Source organism: Aulonocara sp. 'chitande type north' Nkhata Bay, linkage group LG20 (genome assembly GCF_057382095.1).
Source record: "Aulonocara sp. 'chitande type north' Nkhata Bay isolate Kocher_YH1m ecotype deep benthic linkage group LG20, A_spYH_male_GT1.1, whole genome shotgun sequence".
Classification (NCBI taxonomy): Eukaryota; Metazoa; Chordata; class Actinopteri; order Cichliformes; family Cichlidae; genus Aulonocara; species Aulonocara sp. 'chitande type north' Nkhata Bay.
This window is the reverse complement of record NC_141363.1, coordinates 6,155,107-6,177,407: the sequence shown is the minus strand read 5'-3', so window position 1 is coordinate 6,177,407 and position 22,301 is coordinate 6,155,107. Positions and strand designations below refer to the sequence as shown.

At 41.0% G+C, this 22,301-nt stretch overlaps 1 protein-coding gene across 5 annotated transcripts in view; it reads right to left on the bottom strand.

Annotated features, from left to right (window-relative positions):
- Nucleotides 1-4,374: 4,374 nt before the first annotated feature.
- LOC147304993 (TOX high mobility group box family member 2-like) overlaps nt 4,375-22,301 on the bottom strand; it is an 82,824-nt gene continuing 64,897 nt past the window's right edge. For 4 of the 5 annotated variants that reach the window (XM_086278119.1, XM_086278121.1, XM_086278123.1 and 1 more), the window contains 5 exons: nt 12,356-12,586; nt 10,053-10,133; nt 7,863-8,261; nt 7,039-7,178; nt 4,375-6,126 (listed from right to left, as the gene is read on the bottom strand). In XM_086278119.1, the coding sequence (XP_086134245.1) occupies nt 6,081-6,126; nt 7,039-7,178; nt 7,863-8,261; nt 10,053-10,133; nt 12,356-12,586 (897 nt within the window). In that variant the 3' untranslated portion in view covers nt 4,375-6,080. The remainder of the gene's footprint in view (nt 6,127-7,038; nt 7,179-7,862; nt 8,262-10,052; nt 10,134-12,355; nt 12,587-22,301) is intronic. The other variant, XM_086278120.1, reaches the window with a different exon arrangement.

The window sequence follows — 22,301 nt, the reverse complement described above, 5'->3', positions numbered from 1 at the left end:
ATCCTCCCCGCTTTCCTCAGGCACCGCTTCCTGTAGATGTCTTGGAGGGAGGGAAGCTCACCTCCAATTATCCGTTCAGAGCACCGCACTACTCGCTGGAGAGCTTTGCAGTTGTAGGCGGTGCTGTTGCCATACCAGGTGGTGATGCATCCAGTGAGGATGCTCTCAATGGCACAGTGATAGAAGGTCCTGAGGATGCGGGGGCTCATGCCGAATCTTTTCAGTCTCCTGAGAAAGAAGAGGCGCTGCTGGGCCTTCTTCACTGTTTTGTTTGTGTGTACTGACCACGTAAGATCCTCAGCCAGGTGTACGCCAAGGAACCGGAAGCTGCTCACTCTCTCCACAGCAGCGCCGTTGATGGTGATGGGGGTGTGTACTTCTCTGCACCTCCGGAAGTCCACTATCAACTCCTTTGTCTTTGCGACGTTGAGGGTGAGATGGTTGTCTTGACACCAGTGGGTCAGGGCGCTGACCTCCTCCCTGTAAGCCGTCTCATCACCGTTGGTGATAAGACCCACCACTGTAGTGTCGTCCGCAAACTTCACAATGATGTTGGAGCTGTTAGTGGCTGTGCAGTCGTAGGTGTAGAGTGAGTACAGGAGAGGGCTCAGTACACACCCCTGTGGAGCACCAGTGTTCAGTGTGATGGGGGATGAGGTGATGCTGCCCAGTCTGACCACCTGGCGTCTGTCAGACAGGAAGCTAAGGATCCAGCTGCAGAGGGAGCTGCTCAGTCCTAGATCCTGCAGTTTCCTGTCCAGCTTCGAGGGAACGATGGTATTGAATGCTGAGCTGTAATCTACAAACAGCATCCTCACATACGTGTCTCTCTTCTCCAGGTGTGACAGGGCAGTGTGTAGTGTCAGGGCTATGGCATCATCAGTGGACCTGTTGTGGCGGTATGCAAACTGTAGAGGGAAATGTACCTGGAGAGAGGTTTGAGGTTTTCCCAGCGTATTTCCTGGTCCAGTGAAGGCTTGGGAAGGGAGGAGCTTCAGAGGAATGTTAAGGGGGATTGGAATCATGTGGAGTGGGAAAAAGGTTTCTTACTTTTGCACACAAAGGAGAGACAGTCTCCTTACAAATCTACCACAGATGTACGTATTGTCAGCCTACTCACTGTGCTGGCAGTCCAGGTTTCACAGGCCCCTTTCCAGTGAAGGGAAAGGTCTGAAAAAACATACTAATTCATACTGGTTGCTATTCCTTTAACATTAATGCAGCAGAAGCTTTCAGACAAGAACAAAAGAAAGTCTGTGAGAAAAATGACCTTTGACATTCTCACTGGTAACATCAGACTTTCCGTGGTGAGACACAAACAGCTCTTCTTTTTCTTTTTGTAAAGGAACCCTCTTTAATCTTATTTGTATAAGTTAATGGAAATGTGAAGTTTAAATACAAACATGTAAGTACATTTGCAATTAGCATGCAACAATATTTCTCCCACTTAAAGTATTTAATACGGATTCTTTATTAATGCAGATTGCATACAGATTTAAAAAGAGAATAGCTGAATGCAAATGCTTGCAAAGTTGGCACTGTGATCATCTTTAAAGGTGAGCTCTCTGAAAGCACACCAATGAACAACACAGTCCTCGAAGACACGCCCCTTACTTAATGAATCTACTTAAATTAAAGCCCTGAACACACACGTGTGTCTAAAAACACACTGATTCCAGTTATGATGATAAGCGGTCTGATATATTTTATTTTATGCACAACGTGCTGCATCGGTGTGTGTGCGTTTGTGTGTGTAAAGTATTACTATATGTGAAAATCAATAACGCAAATGTAATTGAGAATAAAGGAAGCTCATATTTTTGATTCTATAATCGAGAGTACCTGTTGTAACTGTTGTCTGTGAGTGACCATAGTAGGTACTGTACGTGTAAAAAAAACTATTTTGTTCAAAGTTTGATTGTTTGCGCTTTTGTAAAGCAGACGGCCAACAAAAGGAGTCAGAGGATTAAAATCTGATTGCTTTCTCCTGTAGAAATGCAGCAGCTGGTCGACAAAAGGCCGGCCGAAGCCCCTCTTCAGGCACCGGCTTCAGATAAAACAAAGATTCTCTGAACCTGACATCCTAACGTCCAAATGAGGATGTTTCTCAAAATAGCGTTATCATCTCAGCCATCAAATGTTTGGTAGTGCTCTGTGTCACATGCACATTGCTTCTTGTTTGTCCTGTCTTGTTTGTTGGCTCTCAGACAATGACGCTGCCGACCCGCTGTGCTGTCAGGGGACTTCATATCCGTCTGAAGAGGAAATGAGACGGCCCGATGGCTGCTGATGGAGCTCTTATCAGAGCTGCTGGACACAATATTAGTGATGGGGGATTGGACAGGCAAGGAGCCGATGAATGCGCAAGTCACGTCTACAAATACAGAGTATTTTGATATATTAAGTGAAGATGGAAGTGGGGAAAGGGTTCAAAGCATTTTCAGAAGATGTGGTGAAGTCGAGGTGTTAGTGTATTCTTTATCTTGAAGACAGTGTGGGTAAAATCAGTTTTTAAAAAAAAAAAAATGTATATAATATTATACAATTAGTTTAGACTACAGAAAGCCGACTATTGCAAATGTTTTTGTTATAACATATGATCATCGTTTTACAGCTTCTAAAAACAAAAAAACTTTCATCTGCTTTTGGCATCAACATTAGGGCTGTGTAGCCAATACTAGATTTCACCAGCAGGTGGCGATAGAGGCCCATCAATAGAAAGATGATGGCGAATCACTGAAAGGAAACTGCCGAACTACGGTAATCACCCACGCAATAAAACAACAAAACATATTACATTTAGAACGTCTGCCTTTGAAACTGTGCAAACCTTATTATTAATATTACTAATCTCTACGTTTCCGTTCACAAATTATTAAATTAGTCTAACAAATGCTAGTTTACCTGTGTTTTAGCAGAGTATTTTTCCTAAGACGAACATGCTGCAGATGAAGATGAGCCATGGGTGAGGGTTGCTCAAGGGCACAACTGAAGAGGGAATGATAGTGAAGCCTTTGATATCCTTTATCACTGTTAAAACATATCAGCGTCCCACTTTTAGGAATCTGATTTACTATAATTAAAGTATCTTTCTATTTTGAGGGTTTAGGGCAAGGATGTCAAACTCATTTTATATTTTGGTACAACCCATTTTGATCATAAGTGGGACAGACCAGTGAAACTCTCCTGGCTGTTAGCGTAAAGAAGCTTAACTACACATTTAATCCCAGAGACATTTTAATATAAGAACACGAAACTCAGTTTGAGCAGTACATCTCAGTTTGTCTGCATGTGAAATAACTGTTGCTCTGGACCTAAACTGCAAGAAATAAATGTTCTGTTAGCTTATTGCACAAACTGTCATAGAGTTATAAAACAGAACATTTGTAATAATTGACAGAATGACGTTTTTTAAACATGATTTTTGACAGTAAACCTACCGTAAAAACCAAACATTTCTATAGCATCTGGCGAAAAAAAACAGGCACTCTGTTATTTCATTGTATATCTATTACTTGTTTACTCTGACTTGTCACGGGGGAGCGCTTTATCAGTAGAAAAAGCCATAAAACTTATGAAACTATAAGCTTGTAAACATTTTTTATATTTTTGTTCTTTACATTTTCGAAAGCCGTGTAATGCATCAGATTGGAGTCTCTCACAGGCCCATTCTGGCCCCTGGGCGCTTTGATAGACACCCGCTTTAGGGGAACTAACAAACTGGGAGGTTATAGTTTTGTGAATCGGCTCTAGGGGGCACTGCGCCATCACCACGATGGAAAGAGAGAGCAAGAGGGCAAAAGAGAGAGGGAGAGGGGGAGTAGAAAGGGTAGAGAAAGCGCTGATGCGAAAGGCTGATAGATTCCATTTCTATTTTACCTTTAATCCAACTGTGAAATTCATAACTAAAAGGCAGATTTTGTTCTTCTTCTTCTCAGGTAGTTCTCTGAAAGGCCGTGTACTGCTGCATCAACTCTGAGTTTCATCATGGCACCTTTTAGCAAAAAAAAAACATGGCCAGGGGGCAGGAAAAAAATGTTGCTTGGTGTTTTATATTGATCTAGTCTGGATTTTATGGGGTGGGGAAGAAAAAATAGAAACAGCGAAAAGGTTAAAAGCACGTTAAATGAAGTTACACTATCAAGCCTTAACTTTTCACCTAATGAGCCATGTGACAGCAGCTACATCAACTCCTGCTACATCAAAGGTAATTCTCCTAATTAACCCCAGACACATGCAGGGGGAATGCAAAGTTGCGTTTACAGGTTGCTGTAGCGATCAGGCAGAGCTCATCAAAAACACTAATGAATCTGTTAAGACTTAATGACAGCCATGCAGTCAAAAACAAGCAGAGACGCACACCTTTTTTTGTTTTGTTTTTCACTTTAAACATTTTATTACAGACAAAAGAAAACAAAAAGAAGTAATTGTGACACAAAAAAGAAAAGAAAAAAGAATCTAATGCTGGTACATTAGCACCAACAGCAGTTTTTGAAAAAATATTATTCTAATAATCATGTAGTTTGATCATTGATAGTAATAATAATAATAATAATAATAATGATAATAATAATAATGCACCCTGATTAAAATAAGCCAAAATTTTACTTCATTTCATTTATAAATAGATGTGGAACCTGCAACCAAATTAAATAGAATGACCATATGATATTTAACAAAAACATAATGGGTTCTCTCATCACTGGCTTTAAAACTTTAAAAGAAGTATGTTTGGCAGGTTTATACACAAAATTAAAATATCTATCCTGACGAGCAATCCTCTGAAACAAAATCCTGCTACAGTGAAAAAAAAGAAAATCTTAAAGAATTATTTTTCTTTACAGAAAAAAAAGATAAAGATGAGTTCAACACAATTCTAAAACACCTAATAAAACTAGTCAAAAACTTTAAAACCCACTGTTATGTTTTTTTTTCTTTTTTAACCTTTAGTAACATTTCACATTTAGCAACTTTTTTTTTTTTTTTTGTTATTCACCTGTACAAGTGGTGCTGGGACTAAGGGGTGGCTGGGCGGGGTCACAGGTGTAGGGGAGGAGGGTGTGGTCTTTACTGACCTAGTAAGTAGGAGGAGCTAAAAGGAGAGGTTTCAATCTTTGACCTCTACAGTTCTGCAGCGTCCTGAGGCCATGTGAAGAGAGTGCGACACTCTCTGCCGGAGCTCTGCCAGCTGTGGAGGAAATTGAGCATTTTGCAGTCTTTGCATTTCCCTCTTTATTTTGGAGAGATTTGAGACTGGTGAACACAGTTTCAACACGAGTTTTAGTGTGTGTATTCCCTCACTGAATCCGCCTGCACAGAAAAAAAAAACAATTGGAAAAAAAGAAAAAAGAAAAAGGCAAGGGACTGCAGCTAAATACACACATAAGAGGAATCCATTTTGGTGATATTTACAATCACGCTGTGATAAATAAAGGAAAGGATGAAGTCCTCTACTGAGGGCAAGGATGATTTACAAATGCGTTTGTGACTATACCTTCATTTTAAATGTCGCTTTGCTTTCACTCACTTCGGGTGTTTCAGTCTGTCCCGAAGAACATCCACCCCGATGGGGTGACTATATTCTATTTTCCTGCGTTAGCTTTTCTACCCAAGACCCTACACTTGGAGTATGCTTTGAGCATTTTAACTCCCCAAAACAAGGGCAGTCCATGGCAAACAGCGTAATGGAGCAAAGAGGAGTGGAATCATCTTTTTTAAAAAAATCTAGACAAAATGAGAAGATGTTTTTTTTCTTTCTTTTTCTTTTCTTTTTTTTTTTTGGTCTTCATTTCCAGTATGTTGGCATGAGCTTAAAACTCACTGCCCCCTCAAAAAATGGAAAGTTCACTGATAAGGAAAAAAAAAAGCAAGAGAAGTGCCTCGGGCTTCTGGCCGATCTAAGTGCTTGGCAAATAGGTGAAGTTACTGTAGCAGTCTTTGGGATTTTTGAAATCCATCAGGAAAAAAAAAGAGAGAGAGAGAGAAAGAGAAAAAAAAATGGTGTAGAAGCAGATACATCGATGATGTTGTTGTTATGTTAGAAAGCTCCCTGGAGTCTGACATTTGGAGGTCTTTCAACTTCAAGTGAGGTAGAGAGGCTTGTCTCGAGCTCCCATGCCGCTGCTGCTGAGGAAAGAAAGAAAAACAGCGTTAATGTATGGCTGGATATACGTGTGAATACGGGGGTGTTATCCTATATTTCACTGGGAAAATGCTGAAGGATTGTTAAACATTTGTCACGGCGGGACTGGCATTAGAGAGCGGCTTCAGAACAAACATAAAAGCTGACGATGAAGCGCGCACATCAATAAGCGTGAAGCCAAAATTTGAAGATCACTTGTTACTTGAAATGTCAAACACAAAGTCTGTTCTCCAGTTATCTCTACTGACATACTGGAGACAACTTAGCTCCCTCCAAAACTACAAACTACAATGACTTGACACTGAGAGTAAAGGTTTAAGCAAACACCCAATATTACTTCAAAGACTGTCAAACATGATTTGACCTAGGCGTGATCCCGTTTGACATCCAGATGAATCAGCTCTAAATACAGGAGACGCCCACTTCCAGCTCAGCTGCCTCTCAAAGTAGCAACGCAGCGTTTCAGGTGTGAGACAAAACATTCTTCTCGTGCCTGCTCGGATATCTTGATTCAATAAGGCAACGTGTGCCGAGCGAAACACGGGGAAACTTAATTGGATGTCACACTTTTTTCCAAGCTTGGTAATAGCATTGTTCTACTGCTGCATTACTCATTTCAATTTCAAGGAGATGCTTTGCTTTAGCAGGGAAATTGCAGTTTATGATTAATACTGTCTGAGTCTCTGAGTGTGAAAGTGAAGTGGTTTAGAGTAACTCATTTGGAAAATGAGTAACTGTCAGACAGCTGCTTAGTATTCTCAACAATCAAATGTCTTGGATTGCACTCACAGAGGGACAGAGCTTTTTGTGTGTGTGTGTGTCTGACTCTGTAATTCCCGTAAGGAAAGAACTAATATACTAACAGCATAATATTGTAAGCGGTGCAAAGAGCTCACCTGCAATGGTTGGGTCCGCAGTCCCTGTTGCAGTACTCGCTATCCCAGTCGGGGTTCTGGCCGTGCACTGGATTGGGGGCCCCGGGAGACTGTGAGCCCCCAACACTGTTCTGGTAATCAGCTTGAATATGGGAGAAACCCTGCAGATAGCAGGAGAGGCGAGATGAGCACAGGATGTTACACGACTTCAGCTTTATGATGGCCAGCCATCAGAGTTTGCTGAGCCATGATAAGGCTAAATGTTGCCACTGGTCTATATGAGTTGTTACGCATTCACATTTGGCCCCATTGCATTGACGAAATCACCCTTCTTAGTTTGGCAAGACACCCTGCTGCTGGAATGGAAACATTATGGACTCAGAGGGAAAAGAGAAAACAGTTTGATTGAGACTAAATGGGTCTTTTATGCGTTAAAAGAGGAATTGAGAACTCTTTATTAGAGAGCGAGGCTTTACTGGAAGTTTTTCCTCTTTAGAAAACAGCAGTAACCGATGAATAACTGTTGTTGATTTTACATTAAATCACAACGGGAGAAGCATTAGACGCTGAATATCTATGGAAGCTAATTAGGAAGTAAATAAAGGTGATGATATTTGTATATTTGTATGTGAAGTGAGTCTAGAGGAAACACAAATCCCTTTGGGGTTATATAAGGAATGGGCATCTGGTGGAAAATATCTGCCAAATGAAACATGCAGAGCTACTCGAGTGGCGACCCAACAATCGAGAAGCTGAAAGTAGCTCATGATGTCTGCTAGCATGTGTGTTGTTGATCATCTGTAGAAGAAGCATGCATAGTGAATTTTAATAACAGCTAGACCAACCTGTTGGCTGAGAGGAGGGGAATGCAGAGGTGCCTGGAGCCCCATTTGGTGCGAGATGATTGGTTGCGACTGCTGCATTCGGATTGGCTGGTTGAGCAGGGAGCTCTGATGCAGGGAGAGCTGAGCGTGCGGATGCAGAGGTGGGCTGATTTGGAAGGGTGCTGGGGGAGAGGCACTCATGCTGGGTGGGAGCATCTGGGACTGGCCGAGGGTCTGCGCCAGTGTGTGGCGGGGTGGCCCGCCGTAGCTCTGGAGGTCTGACAGGGGAAAGGAGCCCGGCGGGCCCAGGTACGGTGAGGAGGGCTGAGGGGGCACGCTGTACAGAGGCTGCTTGGGGGGCATCATGTGGGAGGACTGGCTGGTCTGCTGGGCACTTTTTGGTTCAGGGTCATTGTATGTCTGTGGATGAAAATACATCATATTAAGACAAGAAAGGGCCCATTAAGGACACTGCACTCATCAGCCAATATTCATCTGATAATAACACGTCTCCCTCATTCCTTTTAAAGAGAAACTTTTTTTCCCCGTCATGCTCTGTATTGTTGAATAGGTTTTATTTTTTTTAAACTGCACGCATTGTTATGCTACAGGAAAGTGCCAGCAAGCAAACCAGGTCGTATCTGTTTCCTATCACAGCCACAGGGATATCCTGCTATTTTCCATCATACATTTTTGTTGGACTTACAGAGAATTATTTTTTAAAGCAATAGTTTGAGATCTTTGCTTCTTTGCTTTCTTTCTAAAATTTCGATGAGAAAAATCAACAGATCCATGCAGCTGTTTCCCCTGATCTAGTATTTATGCAAAGCTGAGCTAGCTTTCTTATTAAGCATGTAGGCTTTTTCATCTAATTAGAACCTAAACAGGCTATCTCCTAAAGCGTTACATTTACTGCTGAATTATTTGTGGAAAGCTTGCACCCTTGCACAAATTACTTTCTTTATTGACTGAGGATTTGTTTACTAAATCTCTACGAGGCTCCAGGCTGTGCGTAAAATATAATCTATATCAATATTCATAATGCGCAAAATATGAGAATAAACCCCTGCTGGATTTTTCTTTTAAGCATGCGACAGTTGTCACCTCTACACCCATGTAGAGGAGCTGACAGATGGGCAAAGATTGTACAGATTAAAAACAAAAAAATCGTAAACTTCACCAAAAAACCCCTCTGAATTTGACCTTTCCCAGGCTGGACAGTACCACACTGAGCAGGAGCAACACCCGTAAAACACCCCACCTCTATCTTCACCCCACCCTCTCCAGGCTCCTGTGATGAGCTGTCAGATTGCTCATCTCCAGCCATCAGTGTTGATTAGAAGGTAATGGAGCCCATTTGTATGAATAGAGCAAGGGGCCGAGGTAATGATCAATACACACCTTGACAGATAGATGGGAAAAGGAGTGGGACACACACACCCACACACACACGTGCACACACACACATACATATATGCAGGACCCCAGGCAGAGAAATGAGACTGTTTGCCTGCAGAACAAATGGAATGACAAAAGGAATCTTCACCACACTACATTGTGTGTTGTTAATACAAGACGGCACTAAACAATGCAATTCGCAGCCCTCCTCCTTGCCTTTCGTTATTCTCTGTGCTGCGTTGCTGGTTTATACAAACCGGCATCATTCATGGGGCAAAAAGGATGTCATAGATCTGAATTAGCGGGAAAGTGTCAGAGGTGGGAATAGCAGCAAAGCCCACAAATGCCTCTGCTGATTTGGATGTGCTTCCAGCTCTAGATGACGAGAGGAGGAACTAATGCAGGACACAGGTAAATTAATGATTGCTTATTTCCAAAGATACATACAGTACAGAGTATCTGATAGCCCACATAGCGCATAAGAGAGTTATTATATTGTCTTCTCTAAGCCGCATACACATTATGGCCATTATGGATGTGTGCTTTGACTGGCCGACCCCTCCCCCAACCCTTCACCCTATATCACCATACCAACTACAAACCCCTACCCCCACTGTGCACCCTATGGAAATCAAGTATTGTTCCAAATAGGGCCTGTACTTTGAGCATCACATGCCCCCCCCCCCCCCCAAACCACACTCTTTTTCACCACCACCAGCTCATGCGAAAGAAGGTCCTCCCAGCCCATTAGCAAGTATTTTACATCCAATCCATCATCAGTCTTAGCCAGGGCCTGTGTGTCATAAGCGTTACCTTGGAAACCAGACTGGCTCGGTACGCGGCCAAGGCTTTCAGGTACTCTTTCTTAGCCGCCTCGGTTTTCCTCTTGTACCCCTGTGAAGAAATAAAATCAAAACAAGAGGCTTCAGGTGAGAGCAGAGTTTGACTCGCTCATAAACGTGCAGACACACACAGACACACACATCTGTCAATAAACACACACACACGACTTTTTTTTTAAAGGCAAACTCTAACACTCTCTTAAACACATCCTGCGCACATGAACATGCACGCACACACAAACATACACACACATACACATAAAAAGATGCTTAATGTTTCCCTTTCCATCAGAGCCAATGGTACAGAACACCTCTATTTCCTCATCACAGCACTAATACTCCCTCATCTCAATGTGTCTCTCTCTATTGTAGCGACACATCATTTCCATTCCAATCCACCTAGAGAAATGAACTGGAACTTCTCTCTCTCTGTCCCTTTAGCTCCACAATAACACTATCAGTACATTAGTGATAAACCAGAATGGTTGTTGTCATTTGGCACATTACGATGTGAGTTTTGTTTGAAACTGCCTTTCATATTGTCAGAGGGATGTACAAGCCTCTGATGTCATGTGTTTTCCAACAGACTGAAGTGTGTTTGCATGAAGAATGTGAGTTTGTGAGCGCACATGGACCTCTGCGTGTGTGCTGTTATACAGGTATTTTCTGCCAGCATATATAGGTGTGTATATATATATATATATATATATATATATATATGTAATGATGAGTGTCTGTGTAGGATGCAACACCATGATGGAAAATGGTGCTATTAACTATAAGGGCTATGAGGCAAAATGAGGCAAAATGATGTCTATTATGCAAAACAAAAAGAAAAGATAGAGAAAAATCCTTCTTAGTAGGAAAAAAATGTGTTTATATACTGTACTGTTGTTGCAGTACTGGAGCCGGTATGAACACATTTACTGATATCAAAATGATACTTTTCTAAATGTTTTGCACAAACACGTCTATTCATTCAGCAAAGGACCTGAAACTTTAATAATCTTAAAAGTTTTCTGAGAACAAGCCACAATGCAGGAACTTGAAATCTTTTTATGTGATTGATGTACACTGGTAAAGCACTAAGCTAGTCTAGAAGCTACACAGGAGCTTTGCAGAGCCCTGTCTGAACTCTTTTACATCCTTTCCTAAAATTACACTTTGTTCATCCCATGAAACAGACGATTTAATTAACAGTTAACAACTGCGATTTCTCTTGCAGGTGAAAACCCACGAAAAATAAAGTGATGGCCGTCTATATCTGTCATCAGTATTACTTCCCACCTATTACTGCTGAACTGAAACTAGAGATCATGTCGAATAGAGAAAAAAAAACAATAGATTGCTCCTCCTGGATAGCCAAGATGCCCTTCAGCTCAATCCAAGGATGAGTCGATAGTGGAGGGAGCTCACTAATTCTGTATTCTAGGCAGGATCAAAATAGAAGGCGAGAGATATAAATAAAGAGAGTGGAAATGAGAACTTCACACATTCCAGCTTGTCAGAGGGCCAATGAAGATACATATTGTGGAGGCTGGTGGGACAGAGGAAATGGGACACTACCTTGGCCTAGCGCTTTGTGGGAGTTTTTTTTTTGGCAAAGATGAGTTTCAATTTTTCTGTTTTATTTCTGGAAAAGCCGTTTTCACTTTCTATGGACACTACACTGCTAAGATAGATGGCTTTGATAGTAATCACATTCACATGTGATTGCTTGCTTTTGCAGAGGTGCGCGAGCGCGTGAGTATGTGTGTATTTACCTCCTGCATAACATTATCAGTCCTAGACTCTTTAAATCTCCCCAAGCATGTTTATATTTTTCCCATACTGACCATTTCCTGCCTATAAAATGTCCTACTTTGTTAGTCTCAGACTGTTTTATGGCTGTTGTTGCAGAGAACACTCCCCCTCCCTCCGCTTCCTTCCCTTTGGTAGAATTAAATTTAGAAAGAAAATCATTTTAATGAGAGTCAGGGGAGTGGGGATAAACGGATGGATTATCTTTGGAAAGAGAAGAACTAGCTCATTAAGGTGAGCTGTATCTCACAGCAATGTTCTGGTAATTACACGGCAGATAATGCCAACGAAAGGCTGCCTGCCTCTGCTGCAGCACATGCGCCATCTACTGGAGCGACCGCAATCAAAATGTGTACGCGTGTTTGCGTCATTGCACACTGTGCGTGCTCCCATCTGGAAAGCTCATTTTGGTGCCTAGACTTTTGCACAGCATGTTGTTTTAAACCTTCTGCACCTACACGAAATAGTTTTTACCTGCTTCTGTTCTTCGCCTAGGCTGTCCCACATGGAGGCCACGATCTTGGACACGTCCCCGAAGGTAGCATTTGGGTTTTGGCCCTTGATGGCTGCTTGGGTGTCTCTGAAGAAGAGCGCATATGCAGACACGGGTTTCTGTGGCTCGTTGGGGTCCTTCTTCTTCTTCTTCTTTTGAGGTTTGGGTTTGGGCTTCATCATTTCTGCTGAGGGTCGCTTCTCACTGCTTATCTGAAGACAGAAGAAATGGATGGGGAGAAAGAGAGACAAGGAAACCGTCATAAATCACTTCATAATATCAGCTACCGCAGAAAGAAGTTTTATGTGCCCGATGCATTGGTTGGACAAGATACTCTAGTTTTTCCAGGGCATCATGTACAGTATATGTAGGTTATGCACAAACATACAATTTTGCACAATTTTAGAGAAAGTTGGACTAAATTTCAGTAGCAACCAAAACGTGCAAAAAACGGCGGTACTTTTAGTGTCCAAACTGTCCCACAGATTCTTGTGGGAAGCACAGTCAGGTGCTTAGCAGCACTGTTGCCTCACAGCATGGTCCTGGATTTGGATCCACCGACCAGCTGGGGCCTTTCTGTGTGGGCGTTGCATGTCTTCTCTCCAGGTAGGCATGGGTTAGGCTAATGAACAATTCTAGATTGGCCATAGCTGTGAATATGAGCATCTCTTTGTGTTAACCCTGCAACAGACTGGTGACTTGCTCAGGGTGTACCCTGCTTTTCACCCTATGACAGCTGAAGTGACCCCAAATTGGATATGTGAAAAAAAAATAGCTGGTTAGATTCCTGTGTTATTTACTTTTCAGCATAAATAAAATACTGCCAGTGATACCTACTGATATAAATGTGAAAATCCCACATGACTTCCTTCTTGAACTATTAAGTCGAACCTTTTGCCTGTCTGGCAACCCGGATGCCAGCCTACCTAATAGTGTGACGACAACACCACATCAGCTTTTTACCTCTAAGGGGTAAACAGCTATAAAAAGATGGTTTTGGTCTCTATAGCTAATTAGCCACTTAGCTGAGTGGGAGGATTTACAGTTCCACTCAACCTTGTGAACGTTAAGGTGTAAAGTTCAGGGTGTGTTCACTTTGACTGACAGGTGGAGGAAGGCAGACATCTACACCTCCACTAAACTCACTGAACTTGACCTCTTGCCTTGTTTGTGGTGCCTTCAGGATTTTAGATTTAAATGCAGCTATGTGATAAATACAGTAATCTCAGTTCCAGTTTAATTTAAGCAGGTTTGGGTTATAGGGACATTTCCCAGTAAGTTTGCAAAATGTCACTAGTTGCTTAAATTAATGGCTGCAGAATTAATAGATATTTTATATTTTCCTTTTTTCCTCCTTTTTTAAAAAAATTCTTCTTTCAAGTGTACCAGAAATAATGGCATGTTTTCAGGAAACCAGCAGAGAGGGAATTTTCCACACACCCAGTTTGTCAACAATAATACACTGCAATCTCTCGACATTTTCAGGAGGCAAAACTGTTCACATCTGTGTGATGTACTTGATCCAATACACATGAATACATTCTCATTTTCCATGCAGGGCTTTGACTGGGAGTCAAATCCAGGTCACCTGATGCTGGATGTGATTCTATATGGAAATTGCCTTCTTTACGGAGATGAACGGAGACGGGAGAGGGAGCCAGGAGAGAGAGGGAGAGAGAGACGGTGAAGAAAAAGTGATGGCTTGATGTTGCCATTAGTAGCAGTGAAACATCAGTTAACCTGATTTCCTGGTTGCTATAAAGGCAGAAAAAAAACAATCTAATTTCCATCCATATCATAGAAATAATGACATGCGGAATATATGATGATATACATTGGTATTAAGTCAAATGAAAGATGCTGATGTGCACTCGTTGCGGTTGTCGGGTTACGCCGAGTTACTCAAACGTTGTTAAGAGCTCTGAGGGAAGTGACAGCGAATTCTTCTCTATTTTGGCAAACGCGCATCATCTCCAAGGCCAAGTTCCTGTTTAATCATGTTGCATTTTTAAAAAAACTTCTAACCATCTTTGAATGTTTGCTTTCATAATCCACTCATCCAGGGGGTTCAGTGGTAAAGCTCAGTGTGGGTGCAAACCGTGAAAAAAGATTTGTCCCCGCGTGAGTATCGAACAGCAACTTTAGGACATTTAAAGACGTTCATTTCCATTCAGTGCATACTTATCACTAGATTAAGCAAAGGCCGTGTTTTCCCCTTTCACCGTCGATTGGAAAACAAGAAACGACTGCCTTTGAAAACTGCATTGTTTTTAGCGAGGCCAAACAACATACTGTATTCCACACAGCATGAAATTAACTAATCAAAATTCAAGGTCCAGAAGCACATTTGGCAGCTAAGGAAAACTTCAAAATGGCCTTTGTGGTGTGAAATGAATGAATGTTCCCCATTCAGGATGATGTGAAAGTATTGCTTGTCTATTTCACAGCTTACAGGTAATATTCTTTTTTTCCCCCCGTGCGAGTGTGTGCAGTTTCATTAAAAAATAATCATCCCTCACTTTTAGGCAATGAGGCAGAAGACAGGCATTTGAAACGACATCTGTTCCACCCAAGCCTTTGAAGTGAAAATAGAATAAACTGAAGGTAGAGCTAATGGAATGACAAAACATAAAAAAGAAGAAGAAGAAGGCTAAATAATCGCCAGGAAAATTCACATGTATTCATACAGAGGAAAGAATGATGACACACAACAGCCCACAGCAGAATGCAATCAACCAGGAGAATAAAGGGCGTATTCTTTCATTTCTTTCTTTATTTCCACGTTTTATAATCAGAGATTCATGTTCTCAGCTCAAGTATATACAGTAAAAAGCTGACAGTGACTCTGAAAGATTAATAAAGATGGCTCACATACTTCTAAAGAGACAACAGTAAGTGAAAACTGCGCACTCTGCACAGTATTAATAATTTTCTCCCAGAAAAATAAGCAGGAAAAAAAAAATCACCCCCTCAGATGATTAATTTGTTCTCATCTTTCTTCAGCATGTTTCATCTAAATCTAATTGTGAAAGTGGTTTCCTTCATTTATGAGATTACCTTTATATATAAATATATATGTATTAAAAAAAACAACTTAATGTAAACTTCTCTGCAAAAAAGGCAATTTAACATCGGATCTTTTTTCTTCCTTAACAAAGTACCACAGAGAAACACTTTGTATTAGAATATTAAACTAGGCCCACTGGCCTGTCATTTTGCCTGCTAAATAATCTTTTTGTTTTAATGCGCTCTGCCTGGTTTCCTCACACTCGAGCCCTGAACACCTATTAAGAGAAAACTCCACAGCTTTGACTTTATATTTAAGAAGACCAGTCTCATTAACCGACACAGTCTTCTGTAAAACGAAATATCTTTCAAATGAGAAAGTGAAAAAGTGATCGCAGCCATATTCATCACTATAGTTTTTTCTTTCTGGCCCTACAAACTATCGACGCTGGATAAACACTTACCCACCACACAGCCAACTACACAATATCAAGCTTATTTTGCCGGGTTCTCTCGTGCAGGTGCAGTGAACAGTAATGATTATGACAGCTGTTGTTGTCAGTTGAGAAAAAGAGACAGTCACATCCCTTATTCATAATGCAACATCTCGTGGCTCCAGTGCATTCTGGTCTATTTTCTGATACTGCTACTGAGAAGACTGGTATCTTGTGCTCTTGCGAGATGGACTCTCTATGCAAAATGTCAAAACTTGAAACTCTTTTTATTATATGCTTACAACAGACAGATTTTAACGTGACTGATATTTATTTCTTGTCTTGCATCACTGTTATTGTGCTAAAGCTAGCTTAACATATGATGCCATGTTATTTGCCAATTTATTTAGCCATCATTTTTATCTTTTATCATTTTGAAACACAAAGGGAAATGAGAGGGAAAACTCAGCCCCTCACAATCTGAAGCTGTAACTTTAGTTTAAACACAGGCCTTCTTGTTTAATAAGTATTCACATTTACAGTGCTGGATGGATTCAGTGCAGCCACAACAGTTAAATTCACTGCAGCAGTGCAGAGGTCTCCTTTGGCTTATCTTCTAATTGTACATAAAAATGTAAAACGTGTAAATAACAAACTGTGGAAAAAAGTACCAAAGCAAATCCACCTGTAACAATTTACCATGATGTCTTTGGCATTTACATATAAGATCCTGCATTCACATTACAGACAGGCCAGACCAGACAGGTTTATTTAAGTATTTCAGAAACTGTTGATCTACTGGGATTTTCCCACACAACCATCTCTAACGTTTACGGTAAATAGTCCAAAAAAATATCCGGTGGGCGAAAATGCCTCGTTGATGTCAGAGGTTGGAGGAGAACGGCCAGACTGCTTCAAGCTGATAATTCAAAACAAGCACTCTTCGCAACCAAGGCATGCAGAATCTCTGAAAGCACAACGCATGGAATCTTGAAGCAGACGAGACCAAACCTGGACAGCAGAAGACTGGAAGACACTGACGAGTCTTAATTTCTGTCTTGTATCAACAGTTCAGTATGGTGGTGGTGGTGGTGTTAGGGTTGTCTCAGCATGCTCTGGGCCTCTTAATATCAGCTGAGCATCACCTAAATGTCACTGTCAAGTATTGTTGCTGACTATGTTCTTCCCTTTATGACCACAGTGTACCCATCTTCTGATGGCTGCTTCCAGCAGGATAATGGACAATGTCACAAAACTGGTTTGTTGATCATGACAGTGAATTCACTGCACTCAAGAGGCCATCGCAGTCACCAGATTTCAATCCAACAGAGCACCCTTGGGATAAAGAATAAAAGTAGCTCTGAAGGCAAAGGGAAGTTCAACCTGCAGGGTGTACCTAACAGATTGGCTGATGAGTGCGTTTAATAACATTTTTTTAAAGTTAAGTAATTGCCTGCCAATTTTCTCCATGCAAGAGGACACAATGCACATTCACAGAGCAGACATACACTGATGGTAAAAAAGCTTTTAAAGACTGCAATTAGGGGGTCGACCAGAAACAGCACGCGGATGTCTTAGGTAAAAAACATCGTGTCCTGTACACAGCAACAGAGACTAAATTTATTTCCAACACAGCTTTCTAGTTTACCAGGAAAAGATTGAACTATAGAGTCAGCCTTAGCTTGCTCATCCCATCAGCATTTCTGTTGTCTGAGAGCGAGAGAGATAGTGATGGAGAGAGAGAGCGAGAGAGATAGTGATGGAAAGAGAGAGAGAGAGAGAGAGAGATGGAAGGGGTGGTAGGTGAAGAGAGAGAGATAAGGAAAAGGAGGGTAGCTGTGATTCTGAATGGACAGCACTGCACTGGCAAGACAAGATTAGAATTGACAGCCTGGTAACTGCGTCACTATCAAAACAGCAAAGAGAGAGAGAGAGGGGTGGAGGTGGATTTGGGGAATAGTGAAGAAAGTGAGATGCAAAAGAAAAGAAGAGTCGATCTAAAGAAAACAGGAGTGGAAAGATATAGAAAGAAGAGGACTCGCAACGAGGACTGTGTGCACGCGCGGTGACTGACAAAGCTTAAGACAGATGAAAATTAGACAATAAAATCCGATAATAGCATGAGAGTGTATAAAAGTCTTTCTCCAATCACAGTCTTCTTATCATAGTCATTATCATATACAGTGAACAGCAAAGTGGAGAGTGCTGCATAATGTATCAGCTTTGAAAGGCCATAAAAACAAACAGGAACTACTCTAAGGTGATACAATGATGACTGTTACACAAAAGCAAATACTGGGCACAGCGCTAAATCAAAATGAATGCCATGCACTTGCAAAATCTACACACCTTGTTTCATAGATGCACACACACACACACAAACGCTATTGGTTTTGAGTGTGTTACACAGTTTGATCTACACAGTAGCTCAAAGAAGAAGAAGATAAAAACCTATTTTTACATGCTTTTTTTTTGCAGTGAGTGTGCAGTGGCCCGGAGAATGAGCAACAGACTATGAGAGGGTTTTTAAATCTGCAGTTTAAGAACATCAATCGAAAGCCGGTAGTGAAATAAGCTTTGGCCGAGGACTGTAAAAGCAGATTTAACAAGCCGACGTCTCAATAACAAATCATCTAACATTGTTTTCCCGATACAGATTAGCACCTTAATGTTATCTCCAGAATAAAGTACACTTTGAAAGAGGCAAGAAGTGCCGGATGAAGAAAAACTGAGGATGTGGCTATTTACTGGAAATCTGAACGTAAACTGTTTCTTCACCTATCTGCATCACAAATTCCCACAATGGAAAGAAATGCGACATCCCTGATGCGCGCACTACTTTCTGTCGTATTTTAAAGGTTCTCCAACACTTACGCTCTACACTTCTCAGTGATGATGCAGAACGATGACATATAAATGGCTGCAATCCCCAATTCACTTTTCATTGTACAATCAACTGCTGCGTTTTTGATACACAGGGAAGTAGCAAATGATGAAGCGATTGCAGATGCAATTTGCGTAAACTGTCTGTGACTGTTGTTCAAAGTGGTGATTGCAGAGTAATAGCAGATTAAACCCAACGGTTCGTTCTTCAACCTGCACTAACTATTTTTTTTCTTTTTTTTGATCACATGGGGGCAGCGGACACAAGCTGTAAACACAGCGAGTCTGAAGCAAACCGCTTTCCTCTTTCACACTTACAGGAAATGTGGCACAGCAACATTTTTCATTACTGGTGTTGCTCTAATGTCCATCTGATGAATTTCAATCCAACATTTCCTTGTTTTCCTCTCAGTTTGGCTCCTCACCAACTGCTAACTGGCTCTTTATTGGCTAACCTTGAATGTCTGGCTTTTGGTTTTGTGTAGGAAATGTGTGTTTATTGTTTTTTTTGATTGTTTGTTTTGGAAAACACCTGAAATATGATTCACAGACCTGATGGGAGTAGAATGTGTAGATAATTCTCATTGAGTTCATTACCATGACCGACCACTATTACACACAAGTGCTTGTAGGATCCACTGTTAATAACCACAGCCTTAAATTTAATAAACAATGAAGGAAATTCAATAATATATTTAGATTGCACTACAGTGGAATACATCTTTCAGCAAAACAAACGCGGACCTCTTCACAGTAGCTCAGTGAAGAGCTGCACAGCTTAGTGTGGCGGTTGCAGACACTTAAGCCTTTCTGGGTTAATAAATAGATAAATAGTCACAGTTAAAGCACCAGCAGTGAGAATAATGCGATTTCAAGATGCTATATATAATTTCTTTTCCTGTAATTTTCACCACAAGCTGGAACTCAGGGCAATAAGACAAAAATGAGCTCTTATAGGTGCTGTAGAAGTACAAAAATCTATTGTGCCAAACATCTGTAACAGCAATTGTGTAAAATGTACGTAAAACATAAGCAAGTCTTTGTTAAGTTTCTGTAATTTTGCTGTTTTTTTGTTTTTTTTTATTTTATAACATGCTCTTAGTCATTATTTAGATATCATTTTCAGCTATCATTTGAAAGTGCACCTGCACATGATGCAGTCAGGCCCGTTGTCTCAGAAAATGCTGGCAGGCTACATGAGAATGTAAACACATCTGAACGCGTCAGTCCTCTTTAAATTAAAAGTGACTGTAAATACCAGGACTGGCATCCAAAATTCCAGATGATCGTTAAACTTTTTTTTCCCCACACAGGTTGAATGATACACAACATGTCATAGTCAACTTTGGATACAGGTTAACACAAATTCCTCTTATCTTACGCTACCAAACGCCATGTTAGCTTGGTTTCTCTGTATTCCCCACATCCAGCTCAGGATGAAGACTTGATAGGTTAAAATATGTCTTAAAATATATGCAGTGCCCTCCTCATCTGGAAGCAATTACAGCTCTATGTCAGACTGCCCATCTGTAAGCAATAAGCAGGACTGCATGTCAAAGCCGCTGCAAAGATCTCTGAGTGGAACCAGGCACTCGTCCAGAGAGCAGCACTCATCAAATAAAAAATACAGCCTGGCCTAAACAATAATGAACTGGAAGTGCACATTCGTGATCTTGATCTAGGAGACATGAAAGGATGTTAGCAGAATCGTATAGACCTGATATATAGATATATACATATATCTATATATACATAAAGAAGCCATTATGGAATTTGTATCCAGTTTTGGTACCATGCCATTACAAATACACAGGGTCATTATGATGGAGTATTTCTACAGTTTTGGGCTGCAATGTGGATTTGATTTCAACTAACATTCCTATTGCTGATACTTTAAATCCAAAGCCATTGCTGAACTAAGCTGCATGATTTATCTGACTCGGGAGAATGACTGACAGCTCTGAGAAGCTCCTCCCTACAAGCTCTGCCTAACAGCACTGGACCTACTTAATCAGCCTAAATTGCAAAGTCGAGGCCCTTGTATTTGGTAATGTGGTGAAAACAGTGGCAAGTGAGAGCTAATTAGATTAACGGTAGTTTAACGAGCTGTTGGAGGGGCCCCCGCAGATTGGATTTTAATAAATAGTGGCAAAAGCATCTGCTATGCACTTCCTGGCTCTGCTGGCATCCTAATTGGCCCCAGTGGGTTGCTGTATCTCAGCGCTACACAGTGCAATTTAAGAGGAGAAAAAGGCAAAAGAAAAAAAAGCTTATCTTCTGTCCAGGTAAGTCTGGGGAACGAAATAAAAAATATATCTGTATGATTGCGTGGCTTCACAAGCGAGCTTTATCAGTGTTAATACAATGCTAATGCCATGTCAAAGCAGGAAGAGAGTGCATCTGCAAGTCCAAATAGAGCAGATTTGAACATATTCATCTTTTCCTATTGTTTGTTTTCGAGATGATATGTTCCCATGATGAGGTCTTTGTAGAGGCAACAGCACAGAAAGGAAAAAAACAATTAATCAAACATGAATGAGCGACCGTAGCAGGGTTATTTCCATAGCAACAGCCTGAGGGGACAACTTGAACCCTTTAATGTGAGCTGGTGATGTCTCTTTGTAAACATCTGCGCAGCGGGGGGAGAAAGCCAATGAGAGAGCCTGGCAACAGAGGCATCACAGGGCAGCAACCTCTTGGTATCAATCGAAGTTTCCATTATCTAGAGCTGAAAGGACCGAAAAGTGCTCTAAAACATTCCATTTTGAAGCATTTGGAGTTGATAAGTGTCTTTGTACTTGTGCTGTTAAATGCACGAAAACACCTAGGTGTTTTTTTCAGAAAAGCGTCTGGCTGATTAAAAGAAAATATCTTATGCAAATGACAAGAAAAGAGTGATGTTACAAGGAATGAGTTAATTCTTGTAGACATAATTCACCTGGTTTAGCTGCTTGAAGAATCACTTGGATGGTTATCAAAGCCATTTATACAAACAGACTTTCTCAAAGTTGTGCCTCTTACACCAGCTAGAAATCACAGTCATAATCTCTCTCATAATCTCTCTTTGCACCCTGTAAGTGGTGGCCTCCAGCTGTGACCAACAACAGGCACCATACAAGTGCACAAACAGCTTTTATCAAGGGTTTGCTTTTTGTTGGCTGCAAAGGCACCAGACTAATTGTCATTTCACAATTCCCATTTAAAGCAGCGGGAATTATCAAAGCAATCTGCCTTCTTTGTCCACTGGTGGAATTAAAATGCACGAACGCAGTCTTTGAATTTACAAAAGTAACAAGACTAACAAGAGTAATGCATGAAATGGAAAGAAAAAGAGAGCCTCGTGTTCTGAAAGTAACTTGATTGCAGTCTAAAAATGACTTAAAGACCATAAGTATACAGTAGCAGAATAGTAATTCAGTCAACCACAAAGCTCTCAGCTTGTAAAGGGGTACGTGAACAGCCTATAGTTTTCAGCGGTTTATGCTTAAGTCAACAATCCTTCAACAAATCTTCAATCAGTTCTCAGTCAAATGCACAGAAGCAAAAATCACACGTTTTCAGAAGCAGCATAGTCAGAAACAGTCTTTAAAAGCTCTAGAAAAAG